Source organism: Glossina fuscipes, unplaced genomic scaffold (genome assembly GCF_014805625.2).
Source record: "Glossina fuscipes isolate IAEA_lab_2018 unplaced genomic scaffold, Yale_Gfus_2 28, whole genome shotgun sequence".
NCBI lineage: Eukaryota > Metazoa > Arthropoda > Insecta > Diptera > Glossinidae > Glossina > Glossina fuscipes.
In genome coordinates this window covers 4,547,031-4,560,849 of record NW_023998423.1, presented here as the reverse complement: position 1 = coordinate 4,560,849, position 13,819 = coordinate 4,547,031, and the positions used below count along the sequence as shown (strand labels likewise).

Genomic DNA, 13,819 nt, shown 5'->3' with positions numbered 1-13,819 from the left:
ATTCTCGTTATTTCATTTAAAGAATCGACGATAAATAGATATTTGAAAAACATTTTTTTCAAGAATTATTGTGAAAGTAATAATGAGAAGGAACGGGAATGCAAACAGAGATTAGATATATTAGGAAGCTCATTAAAACCGCAGTATTCCAAATTATTATTCATTTAGTCGAAAAATAAATTCAAAGACAAGACTTACAGCACTATCATCTAAGGCTGTTGGCTTTACAAAAGAATTATTATTATGTCATAAATATCTTTACAATTCGAATATTGAATCTTTAATAAAAAATTTAATAAAAGGACTCTAGCTTTATTAAATGAAATTTTACTTGAATTAATTAGAGGTTTCCAAATTTCTTTTAATCATTCTCCTATATTGTTTATGTTTGACATTTTTTCTTAAGGTTTTTTCAAATTTGGCAATCGGAACAGCAGTAAGAAATCTAGACCTAGACGACGTAATCAAAGAGTGATAACGAAAAAAAAGTGAGAAAGCTATTGTTACTTTGGTTTGAAACTAAGGTCCATTTTTATTTTAGTAAAAACATTCCTATGAAAATTGACAATCTAAGTTATTACAATAACGCCTCAGTATCAAGATTTAGACTTTTTAGTAATTTGACAAAGCCGGAAACAGCAGTTACAGATTTGTGGAATAATAAAATCAACGTCAATAGCAAACTTGTCGATTTTTTAGGTTTTCAATCTAGTATGGTACCGACTTTTGCAAGTCGACTATTGGAATTAATTCAGAATTCGGAAGAGAGTTGCGCTCATTAGCCTTGCTATGATATGAAGATTCGAAAGAATAGAAGATGACATTCAGGCCACATCACCATGCCAGTATATTCAAAAATTCACCATTTACTCGCAGAAAAAGCCTTCGCAATATAATACACCAGGTGAAACGCTTTTTGTAAAAGATGGTGTTGGTATCAACAACTGTAAAATTACACCCAACTGCAGTGGAGCGTCTTTAGATTACCGCTTCGCCTAAGAAAAATACTGCCGGTAATTCAACTAGGTTTAAGAAAAAAATTGAAATTTGGAATAAACCTTAAGTGTAAACAAAATCACAATACACCTAATGAATTAGTTTTTTTTTTTTAATTTTATTTTTGGATTTTGCTGAGTAAACATACAGGTTGGAAAAAGAAGAAAAGGACTTATATAAATACATTCAGTTTCATTTTTGTATGTCAGTGTTTGTTTCCGGAAATTTTCATTACAAGTCGAAATCTTAAGGCCAGATCAAAAGATGCTACACGAGCAGATGTGTAAGTATTTGAAAAACTGGATTTTTAAATTCAAAAAAAGTACCTTTCACCAAATGTACAGTTTAAAAAACAGCAAAATTTTACCTACAGTACGCCAGTCTCAGTCATTTGTGATATAGTTGCTAATATAAGCGCTAATTATCGCCCTTATCACATCGCGAAGGGTAGGCATTGAAATGTTGTAGTTGTCCGTCCTGTTTTGGTTTAATAATTTTTGTAGTTTTGGGGTAGTCGAAAACATCGTGTTGAGAGATTTTACATAAGTAGCTGTGGCATCCCCGCTTTTACATGACTTCACTTTGTCCAAGCCCAGCACGTGAAGGACTCACTTTAAAACAAACTGGATTGATTTTTGAATGAATTTGCGAGACGACATGAACATGTATACGAATGAAATTTTGAAGATGTATTTCGATTTCTTTTCGTTTATAAAGTTGTCTGTTTATTGGAAACAAAATGAAACCACATCCACTCCGCGGACTGAACGGCGAAGTGATCAACAATTTCTTTATTACGTTTTTATCGCGGTTTTTACCAGGAGTCTATTTTTTTCGAGAAAAAAAAAACGTAATATTAATAATATATAATATATGCATATACACGTGCGCATATGTCCCGATCTTTATGAGAATTGTATGGGCTCATTTTACTAACCTACCTCATTTTTCGGTGAACAATCCAAAATTACTATAAAAGAGCCATTGATATGCTACAAATGTTCGGGTTAGAAATTTGAATTTCTTTTGATTTTCTTCTTGTTTTCTTTCTCCCTTTACATTTTTTTAACATCTCCTTTTTACAAATGTAAAAAATATAAAAAGGATCAGAACCAGACATGAACGAACACAAAATATAAAAGCAATTGGATGTCCGTTTTAACAGAGATATCCCATGAAAAGAAATTTCTTCGCATAAAATCAGATTTGGATTTTTTTTCGACATTTTTAATGGCTGGAATCTGATTTGCATCAGATATTTCTGTATGGCAATACCTTTATATTAAATTGTTAAACATTGTATCTAATAATCCTTACACATGTATAGAGACGATAGAATGACAATTAAGTCGACACAAGTATTTCTGGCAGTCGGAACACTACAAATTTGGTTTATGTAATTTCTACGTTCGTTAAATATAAATATGTTAAAAATAAATCGAAATGGCTGCAGTGAATGAGAAGGATGCAGACCCATTCACTTTACACATTTAATGGAATTTTCTCCAACAAACGAAGAGGACAATATTTGCCAGCAAGACAATGTGAAGAAAGCTATGCTAGTTGTATCTATTGGAAGTGGTGCTTATTCTATACTACGCAGTTTGTGCAGTCCACAACTCCCTGTTAGCAAGTAATACAAGGAACTACAATAGCTCCAAGCGAAACTGGTACACCCAGCGAAAATATTTGTTTTATGTAACATATTTAAAACTAGATGTACTACAAAAACGAACCCACTGAATTTTTTTATAGTACCAGGTACTACATTAAATGTTTATTAAAATAAAGATAAACAATCGAATTTCAACGTAAAAGCCAAACTCGTGCAATTTTGATTTATTCGTCAAAATTTAAGGTATTTTTGTGTAAGTCGCTAAAATTATATTTCTTTGCAAAATTTCTAAATATTATTTGTTTGATTATGTCACTTGTTAAAAAAGACTAATGAACAACAAAATGGGGAACAAAAACGACAAACCAGTGTCGAAATAAACGAATTAATAATTCAACATCATAAAAATAAATCGCTTCAAGAATAGATCCAAGCCGCTCAACCGCCGATAGCGATACTAGACTGCAAAATGATTAAAAATAAATCAAAAGTGCCTAGTAACAAATTTTCTCCGTGAATCATGGCTAATATATTGTATAAGAAGGCAAAGGCATCCAATTTTAAGTGCGCCGAAAATAGCGGAAATTGGCGAAAGGAATTTAGGGAAAAAGTGCTGCTCACAAACAAGAAGAGACATATTGAATAAGGCATAAACCACTTCTCAACAAAAGAAAGAAGATATATATACTGTGGTGTCGACAAAATTTCAAAATGATTTTCCGTTTTTTATTCTTTTTTACTTTTCTCCAATTTTTTTTTTTTGTTTTTTCTTTTTTTTTGGTTTATTAAGAACGTTTGGAGGCGTCTTTCTTTCTAAAATTCTTATTCAGTAAATTCAGGCTCTTGAAAATTTTTTAGTCCGTTCGAATTATTTGACGAATCTTTTCTCAAGTTTTTGATTTTATTGACTTATTAATTTTGTAATACTTACTGGTGATGAAATTTGACTTTTCCTTTCTCGTTGAATTTTATGCTGAAGTGCTTGAAGTGCTCCCTGTTCAAAGGCAAAGCACAGAGTCGCTTGTAATAAATAAGAAAAATAATCAAAAAATGGCAGTTCTGTTAAATGGTTAAATGGTTAAAGTTAAATGGTAACGCCACTGTGTTATCTAACGGACCAAATTATCTAACAAACCAAATTAACAAAAGCCGTCGGCAAAACAAAAACTTAACATTATCTAACGAACCAAATTATCAACACTAACTGGCGACCAACCAGAGCCCGATTAATAATGCAACTCTTACTCGATTTTTTACTTTCCATTTTATTTTACCTTTTATTGTTTTAGCTATAACAATAATTCATTTAATATTTTTACATGAAACTGGGTCTAATAATCGTTAAATTCAAATGTTGATAAAATGCCGTTCCATCCTTATTTCACATATAAAGATATTGTTGGATTTATTATAATATTAATAATTTTAATAATACCAATATGCTACGTGCTTACACATACATACATATAATATTTTTTCTTATAATATGATATAGGGAGGCAGGCAATTTTGTAGGGCCAACTAGTTGATTACTTAGCTTATGGGAATATATAAGCGCAGCTGCGTTCATAAGCGAAGCTTTAACACATTAAATTTGTAAATTTTATATATTTTACAAATTTTTATATGTTATATATATATATATATTTGTTTGTTTGTAAATACTGTAAATAAACATTTATAAAGTATATTTATGAAAAAATATTAATTTGAATGCTTCCCCCACAATTTATAAATTTTATATATATAACAAATTTATGTGTAAAATATATAAATATATATATAAACACATATAATATGTACATTATCTCCCATTTTGTGAAAAAATTTATAACTTAAATGCCTCTCTCAGCCGTGGGAATATGGGAGAAACTTCATTGTGTCGGCTTCCTAACGCCCCTATATTTTTGCAGGAACGAATAATTTTGCGGGATCTCTTTCATTTGCAAAACCCTAATAAGGAAAAGAGTATGGTATTTGTGTGTTTAAAAGAAACGTAAGTATTTAACTTGGCAACTAATACAGCTTCCGCTATTTCAATTGCTCGAGTAATTTCAACGTGTATGGTCGGTTAGTAGATGTGTGCTTGCATTTGCTATGTTTACTCTGCCGCACATGGAATTTTGTTTCTAAATTTAACATTAATGAAATGTTATATTCTCTAATAAAGAGGTAAGAGCATTATTTATAACGAAATGTGCGAAAATTATACTTTTGTTAAATGTTTTTTAATAATTTAACTAAAGACAAACATTTCGCTAGATTAAAAAATAAGCTAAAGTTTGAGGGATATTTTTATATTCAAAATGATTTAAAAAGTGTCCCATAGGTTCTAGCCACAAATACCATTGACAATTCTCACGAACGCGATAAACGGTATTAAATTATTTTCTAAATTGAATTGTAGACCACGTGCTGTTAGAAGAATAGTGCGTGAGTAGGGTTGTTTGTTGCCACATGATGGCCGTATTTCAGTGTAAAATACGTGCAACCTAAACTCATCCGATAATATATAATTTAGGAAAAAGGAATAAAAATATGTCTCGAATGTCTGGGTTGGTTTTTATTAGTGACGAAATTAGTAATCAATTCATTTTTCTTCTGAAGGTTTCGGTGAATGCTACATCCTTAATTTAAATTAGGGGGACGTAATGTTACTAATGCTTATTAGCTGACAATCCATAGAACTAATAGTTTTTCTTTGGTGAATTATGTCAACGTCATGCCGTAAATGAGGTGACAAAACTGATCGAGACATCGGAAGCAAAGTATATGTATGTCCACTTCAAGCCGTACCTAGCGGCGTGGAATATTCGTGAAACGATTATTAGTGGATGCCATCTTATAAATACAACTTTTATTTATTCCAGATGACTGCTTGACTGTGGCCTCACGGCAGGCCGCCAAAATGATACGCTGCCTTAAAGGAAAGGTAATTATAAGTGATCACTAAAAATTTTGTACACATATACAATGTATGATGATGTCAATGTATTTTCTGAGACCTCTTATGAAAATTATATTGATTTTAAATAAAAGTACGCTGAACTAATTTATAAGTGCATTGAAAAGCGTTTGAGATACTCCTAAGCTTTTCACTAAACGTAATGTTTTTTTTATCATTCCAGCTTCTAGCCAGCAAAGCAGCGTCTCTTAAATACTTCATTTAGTGGATACAAAGAATTTTTAATAAGTAAGTTTTACGCACTATCTCCTAATGTTTACTTGAACTGCACTCAAACGATTGATCCCATCCAAAATATTTTTAAGTAAGACTTTCAACTACGTGCGAGTTTAGAGTCACTAGTTACTGCAGTCGACTGGTTACCGTTGTTAGTGCTTATGAAACTCGTAGACAAACGTTATGCGCAAATACTTGGTCCAAGCAAGCCCAAATCGTCGTTAGTCGATTTGCGGAGCATATTATTTTGCCAAGTATACAATTTTCAATCGTCGAGATTCCTAAATTTTATTCACATAAAAGTCAAGGAAAAGGATCAAAAGTTTGTAGGTTTTTTCAAGATCGAGAAGAAATTATAATTTAACTAAAACGTTTACAAATGCTAAAACATACATATTTTATTCTTTTTTAAGATCTCTACTAAGCTAAGCTTCTGACTAAGAAAAGCATGGAGTGACAATTGCTGATATCTTTCCTCTAAAGGTGAATATTTTAATTAGGACAAATTTTAAATGCTTTTAGCTTTGATGAAACCAATAAACCATTCACAGACGTCGTATAAAAGTCAAAACGTGGACAAACTTTTTCAATATTTTTTTGAAAATAGTAAATCTTATTTTAACTTGTTGCGGCTTATGGTTAGAAATTGGCACTGATTTATTACTAGTGTTTGCTTCTTAGCTTATTGTGAGCCCTCGATTGCATTTTAAAGAAATTTTTTTTTTTTAATTTCAGGACTTTTTTGTCGTTGGCGGGCTAACATTTATTAGCAACTCCACAAAATGCTCAAATTTAATAAATGGAAAATCATGATTGAAAAAAAATTAATATCTGCTCTTTTATTTAAAAGTCGTTTTTGACTAAATTAGCTCGTTCCCTTAGCTTTAATTCCTTTTCTTGCTGCGCAATCATCCGGTCGCCTTTAGACTTTTTCCCTATGCCAAGTTTAGGCAGACCACGATTAAGACCTTCCAATAATTTGCAGGCTTTACAAGGTTGTTGCGATGATACAAAACCACAACGTTCACATGTACCTCTTATCGGTTTCTTTACTGTATCTTTAAATCTTAATTGTTCACCGGAATATATAATATCCATTATCACTGAAGGGCGTATTTTTTCTAAATCTTTTAGAAACGTCCTCGCATGACCACGGTAAGCATTTGGCGCAAATACGCATTCCGTAGAAAAATATACTAGTTTCTTGTAATGTGCATACATAACAATTTCCTTCTCGTATGCATATTTTAAAGGTTTCACTCGTGGTATACAATTCTCATTACTGCTATCATCATTACTACCTGTCTTAATGTCCGTACATCTACTCAATCTCGCCGTATCGCCTCGTAAAATGTTCATTAAAACGGTTTCGGCTATGTCATCCGCGTTGTGGCCGGTAGCAATACTATCCACTTTTAATAATTTGGCACCACGATCCAAAGCCTGTCTACGAAAAACGCCACAAAATGTGCAATTATTTGTGCGACCTATCTGAGCAACTATACGATCCATAGTCCAGCCGTATAATTCTTCATAGGAAAGAATCTTTAAAGACATTTGGTAATCATCCCGATTTTTCTTGACTGTCTCCAGACTATCGTCTCGATAACCGGTTATACCTTCATCAATAGATAATAGCACCAATTCTAAGCCATAATTATAACGTTGATTCAAGAGTCTTAAACTGAAAAACGAATGAGAGTAAAGTGAGCGACACTGTTTGTTATTCATTCTCATAAAAAAGAAAACTTACATATGAGCTAAGACGGTCGAATCCTTGCCCCCGCTGGCTGCAATGGCTACTTTTTGTCCACTTTCAAATAAATTATTAGTTATTATGGTGTGATGAATTTCTAGTTCAAAGGCTCTGAAAAAACATTCTTTACACAACGCATCTCCGGTTTTAGGTCGCTTAAGGTGGGATTTTTACGTACATTAAAAAGTTTACAAATATAAATTAACATTTTTTTACCTTTAATGCAGCATTTTTCCCACAACCTGATTTACACGTAATAGGCATTTTTATATTTTTTATATTATAAACAATTAGGAATTTCACAAATTAGATAACACTTTGCACGTTTCTTCTTTGCACGCTCTAAAAGTTAGTTACGATATCTTTTGTTTATTATCTGCGAGATTAGAAACTGTACTGTTATTGTTTACATAAAGTCTGGCAAGGCTCCTTATTTTTTTCCTTTAAAAGAAAAATATTTACGGATTGGCACAAAGAAAACAAAAACAGAAAAAAAAACGAAAACTCAGGAAAATTTCCCGTAATAAGAACTCCTTCACAACATCTTTCTTTAAACATTTACAATTGACAATAAAAGGCTATTGAAAAAAAATAAATAAAAAGCTATAAATACACTATCAAAGCATTTAAGAGGAAGGAAAATTATTTTCACAACGCAGTTATCGAATGAAGAAAAAGGAAAAGAAAAATGCTGCCATCAATATTTTAAAATAAACTAAAGCGAAAGAACAACGAAAATATCTACGTCCATATATGCCAATTGTTATGTTAGCTTAATGACTGAGAAGTAATTGTTATCATAATCTACCGTCGTAAAAAAGCAATTATTATTACAGCGATTTGTAATGGGTAACGCAGGTAGTACAAATATGAATCGTCATAAGTCGAGCGACCTCTCAACACCTAACTCGCCATTTCGTGAGCTACCTTTGCGGGAGGGTGGGGGAGGTGCTGCGCAAGCAGGCGGTCAAGCTTTTATCTTCGATAAAAAGCGCGATTCAGTCTTGCATGGTGGCTCGTCACAAGAAGACGACGAAACTACTTCCGAACCTTATTATACGAAACCAGTAGGTAAAACAACTGTTGGTGTTGTGCAAAATATTATTACGGGTGACGTTGAATTTAGTGCGACATCAACGCGCAAACGTTCTCAAACTATATCAGAAGGTAACACCACCAACATAAGTCACATGTCTATTGGCCAAAAAGATAGTGACAAAGATGAAAGTAAACGTAATGATATCACAAGCGAAGCTGACGATGAGAAATTAAATTTACGGAGTCCAGCATTGCCAACTGTTTTGCGATGGGATGGAGGTGGCAAAAATGTTATGATTTCGGGCACCTTTACCAAATGGAAACCTATTCCAATGGTGCGAAGTCATGGCAATTTTGTGACAATAATCGATTTACCCGAAGGTGATCATCAATATAAATTTTGTGTGGATGGCGAATGGAAGCATGATCCAAAGTTGGTAAGTTCATAATGCTATGAAGATAAAAAAAAAGGAGTAACATAGATTAACGAACTAAGAAAATCAATAATTGAAAGATATGTAAAATTTATATATTACGTAGTACTTTTTTTGCTTTGTTTACATATAGTGTGCATGTGTAAATATGTGACTCTTTCGATGCTCACATACACATAAAACTACATATTTGTTTATCTAAGTATTTATATAGACTCGTCTATACACAATCAAAATTAAAAAGAAATTACAGTGTCTTCGAAAATGAAGAACTCTTACACAAAAAGCAAAAGAAGAGGAAATATTTATAATCTATTTATTTTCATTTTTTTCTCACAGAAAAGCGTGGAAAATGAAGATGGCGATACAACTAATTTGGTATCAGTACGTCAATCCGATTTTGAAGTATTTCAAGCCTTAGCCAAAGACAGTGAACAAGCGTCGAATCATGCCGAGAAAGAATATTCTCAAGATGTACCGCAGATAAAGCCATGGGAAAAGGTGTCGGGACCACCGATATTACCGCCACATTTATTGCAAGTTATACTTAACAAGGATACGCCATTATCGGTAAGTAATGAGACGGAATATATAAGTTATATAATATAAGAATAAATGAAAAGGCATAAATGCATAGTGATCTATCAAACATTAGGCATTTAAAGCGACAAGGCTTCTTGCTATCTAGACAAGATTACCAGTGAAGAAAAAATACCCGGTTACGAGTCCACCAAACGCATTGTTTTTGATTAGAGCGGATTTTTCTTAGTTCCTCTTCAATATCCTAAGTTAAACTAAGCATTTTAAGCTGTCCGCTGGCCAATGGCCAGAATGCCGGACGATCAAATATTTTCGCACAGAGCAAAGATAGTTCCTTACAAGACAACCGAACTCTCTAGGAGTCACGTATGAGACGCACGCACTGCTAAATCAATTGAAACCGTGACAAAAAAATTTCTCAAGGATAATTAACAATAACTGCAATTGTATCATGCCGGCGGCATTGCTACTTTCAACGATAGTGCTTTAATAATTATTTTATTTATTTAGCTTAAGTATTTTTATTGTTAAATCTTACCCTTGATAATAAATGAATATTTTTATTTACTGATTACAGTGTGAGCCGACCTTGTTGCCCGAACCAAATCATGTAATGTTAAATCATTTATATGCCTTATCTATTAAGGACGGCGTTATGGTCTTAAGTGCTACCCATCGTTATCGCAAAAAATATGTCACAACTCTCTTGTACAAGCCGATATAAATAAAAAAATTTGAACATGTTTCGTTGTCGATCTGCTGCTGTAGATTGTTAACGTGCATGTATGGAAATTTTTGCAATATATATATACATATATACATACTATTTATCTAAAGCTAAATTAGTTGTTACTGTTATTCGTAGGTTATATATTCAATAAAGCTTAATTGTAATTATAAAATATCTGCCAGAAATTGAGAAAAAATATTAAGTCAACGATACTGGAATATGATAAATTCCATATGCCCTCAAATAGCGCAATCGACTCACACATCTTTATGCCGTAACTTTTTGAAGAATATCAAAGTTACTCTTAAATTGTTGCTTACGATTGTCGTTGGTTTACAGCTTGTTTGCTTTATATGATTAGCAGATTCTGAAAATTAGAAAAAATTCATTCTTTAAACTGTTATTTAACAATAACTTACAGCATATGTTACATATGTACATATGTACAAAAAAAAAACAATATAAGCAATCAATCACGCGTAATTAACCAGTTTCCATTGCCTGACAACAATGGGGAGCTATTTTCGTATTCAAAAATTATTGTTTGCTAATTGCTCTCTTAACAAAGGATTCTCCAAGAAAAACCCTGTAATTCGGTTTTATGTAGGCTTAGACAGGCACTCAGCTACCAAAAAAGGTATCCAGACTCTAGTTCCGGTAAGAAATTATCCATTTTCTGCCATCACGATTAACAAAAAAACTGTTCAGCAAATATATATAATATAACGTCTCTTCACGCGGGAGCCCACTAGTTCTTATCTCAGATAAAGTATTAAATATATCTAAGCACAAAAATGCGAATTATGAAAATCTCAAAATTCTTCCTCTTCGATATTCATTACATTTTGTTGTCTACTCGAAGATCCCTGCTGTCGAAGCCCACCAAACAGATTCAGAGGCCTAAAGTGATGTTGCTTCATCGTATGCCAATTGTCGGTTTTAGGTTAAACGGTTTAAAAGTCGTAACACTAGTTGCCTGAAAACGATATTTTTTGGCTACCACTTGGTTACCACTTGTTCAGATCGATGCAGCATGGCTATTTACTAAGAAAACATGTCCTGTTCGGACAAGTGATGCATGGTACGAGGGTCCACAAAGTTGAAGAAGTACGAAAATGGGTCGGCTGGAGCATCGTTATCGAGTCAAAACAGGTTATTTTGACATGATAACACCCTGATGGCAAAAATATATTAAAATGTTATAGAAGCGATGGTATAAATACCCTTTTTCCAATCCATATGTACCGAAAATTGAATACTAGAAAGATACCATATTTTACGAACAATAAGACACAATAAAACATATCGGATGATAAGATGCATTACAAATTTATAAGATGATTTTTAAAAAAATTTATTTTAATATTACATTCGGATCAAAATTTTTCTTTCTTGTTAACATAACTCGTACTAGCATTATTCAGTTCATCTTCACTCTCGGTATTATCACTCGTCTCGTTAATGTCACCGCTCGTATTATTTTCATTTGAACTATTCTCGTCAGTCCTTTAGAAACGATTTATTGAAAAAACATTTTAATGTTGTCTTCGGACCAAAAAGCGCATCGATAATATGAGATCATTTTTCTATGCAGAAAGGTATGAAAAATACGGTATATATAACGTATCTTGAAATTGAAAAGAGACCATCAAAAAAAAAAAAAACAGATAAGTAATTGGTATCAAAACATTTGGTCTAAGCCGTATATAATTTTTTTTTCTTTGGTTTATTGTTAAAAATGACTATACGATTGTAATACATAATATGTTTATAATATAGTTTGTTTTGTTATAGTTGTTATATATAATAGTTTATTGTTTCATGTCTTTTACTTCGTTATTATAATTTTTTTTTTTATTTTTTTATATATTTAAAACTACACTACAAGCATTATCTTTACGTTCGTTTGTAATTTTTTAAAATTTTTATAAATTAATTTAAAGCTTTTTTTTTGTTCACAATTCACAGAATGATATGTGCTATAAATTTATCAACTAGAAAAAAAAAAAAAAACACACACACTACACTATCAAGTTTTGTCAGATAAACAAAACTTGCTCACTAAAAACTAATTTATTTCGTTATGAACAAAGTATTGTTTTATGTTTTTTTTTTGTTTTGGTTTTGTTTCGTCTTTAAGCTAATAGTAGTAGTAGAAGATTTCTTAAAAATTACAAGAGTAAATACATTTTTTATTACGTACATATATTTGCAAGTTGTAACGAATCGGTATAAAGTATATTAAGAAAAAATGTTGTAATTTGATCATTTTTCTAGTAGTTAAAAAAAAAAAAAACGCTTTCAATCGTATATATCTATATATTCTAAAAGAATTTCTTTTTTAATACTTTTTTTTTTTCAAATGGCTTTAGATTTGGTTTTTTTTTTTTTTTTGATTTTTAACTTTTAATTTAATACAAATATTTATCTATTAATTTCAGCTAAACTATGCTCATTGTTCCACTTCGTTGTTTATTGAAATTTATTCTTTTTTTAACGGAAACCTTTAATTAAAATGAAAATTCCGTCTGTTGCTTGGAGCTGGACGGCAAATGGTGTTTATTGACAAATGCTGCATACAGATCTTGTGTGATTTTCTGGAATTCTTCAGTTTTCTCCAATAAGGCATTTGTAAAGTATTCAGCAAATAAACGACCCATATATTGCTCTTTCGATGATGGCCACCAGCCTTCTAAGAAACCAATATGACCGCCGCGAGCCGTTACTACTATGGCTACATGTGTACTTCGTTCGGCTGCTTTTATTGGTATGGCATCTAATGGCTGAAAGGGATCATCAGCCGCACTTAAGCATAACAACGGTACGCAGATGTTATCCAATTTATTATGCAACGTGGCATCAGAGTAATAATCATCAACGTGAGCATAACCGAACTGTTTGGAGGTGAAAAGCGCATCAAATTCCTTAATCGTTTTGCACTGTAAAGTAAAAGAGGAAGAAAAAATTTTTTTTTTTTACTAATACTAATACCTTTTTTTTTTTAATATTTATAAATTGCTTACAAGGAAGCCAAGAGCTATTCTAATCTTAGTCATAGATTTTTATATCCTATACAATAACGGCGACGGCGTAGGTAAATTACGCTTTTGCGTACAAGAGGTTTAATATAAACCTATTTTTTATTAACATATTTTTCGGACTATTATACGGAACTTTTTACACAAAAAAATGGACGAAAATTTTGGACACGTCTTATGGTCCAAAATTATATACAGCTTGGACCATGAATGTTTTGATTCCGAGTACTTATCTGATTTTTTCTGTTTCCTTTTTAAATCAAGACACGTTATATATAACGTATTTTTCGCACCTTTCTACATAGGAAAATTGTTTCAAATTTTGCCTGCGTCTTATGGTCCGACGATAACATTAAAATATTTTTTGAATAAATCGGTTCTAAATTTGAGGGACGTGAGGCATGACAACAATATTTCAGATGAAAATAATACGAACGATGAGATTGACCCTTTGGCCTATACAGTATTTGCCGATTGCGCGAGCCAAACAA

At 32.0% G+C, this 13,819-nt stretch overlaps 3 protein-coding genes and 1 long non-coding RNA gene across 5 annotated transcripts in view; 2 read left to right on the top strand and 2 right to left on the bottom strand.

The window, feature by feature from the left end:
- Window positions 1-4,675: 4,675 nt before the first annotated feature.
- LOC119636532 lies at window positions 4,676-6,612 on the top strand. Its single transcript, XR_005247153.1, has 5 exons — window positions 4,676-4,783; window positions 5,482-5,543; window positions 5,740-5,804; window positions 6,206-6,275; window positions 6,528-6,612. It is a non-coding gene; the product is annotated as an uncharacterized LOC119636532 (long non-coding RNA).
- LOC119636530 (cytoplasmic tRNA 2-thiolation protein 1) lies at window positions 6,611-8,000 on the bottom strand. Its single transcript, XM_038031924.1, has 3 exons — window positions 7,765-8,000; window positions 7,546-7,703; window positions 6,611-7,476 (listed from the first exon to the last, which is right to left on the bottom strand). Exons 1-3 carry the CDS (start codon window positions 7,810-7,812, stop codon window positions 6,636-6,638), a joined length of 1,047 nt encoding a protein of 348 aa, XP_037887852.1. The 5' UTR covers window positions 7,813-8,000; the 3' UTR covers window positions 6,611-6,635.
- Window positions 8,001-8,200: 200 nt separating this feature from the next.
- Window positions 8,201-11,931, top strand: LOC119636531 (5'-AMP-activated protein kinase subunit beta-1). Its single transcript, XM_038031925.1, has 3 exons — window positions 8,201-9,023; window positions 9,360-9,590; window positions 10,138-11,931. The coding sequence occupies exons 1-3, from the start codon at window positions 8,394-8,396 to the stop codon at window positions 10,282-10,284; spliced, it is 1,008 nt and encodes a 335-aa protein (XP_037887853.1). The 5' UTR covers window positions 8,201-8,393; the 3' UTR covers window positions 10,285-11,931.
- A 737-nt stretch (window positions 11,932-12,668) lies between these two features.
- LOC119636507 (phospholipase ABHD3) overlaps window positions 12,669-13,819 on the bottom strand; it is a 19,487-nt gene continuing 18,336 nt past the window's right edge. For both annotated transcript variants that reach the window (XM_038031880.1, XM_038031881.1), the window contains exon 7: window positions 12,669-13,229. In XM_038031880.1, coding sequence (XP_037887808.1) covers window positions 12,801-13,229 — 429 coding nt within the window. In that variant the 3' untranslated portion in view covers window positions 12,669-12,800. The remainder of the gene's footprint in view (window positions 13,230-13,819) is intronic.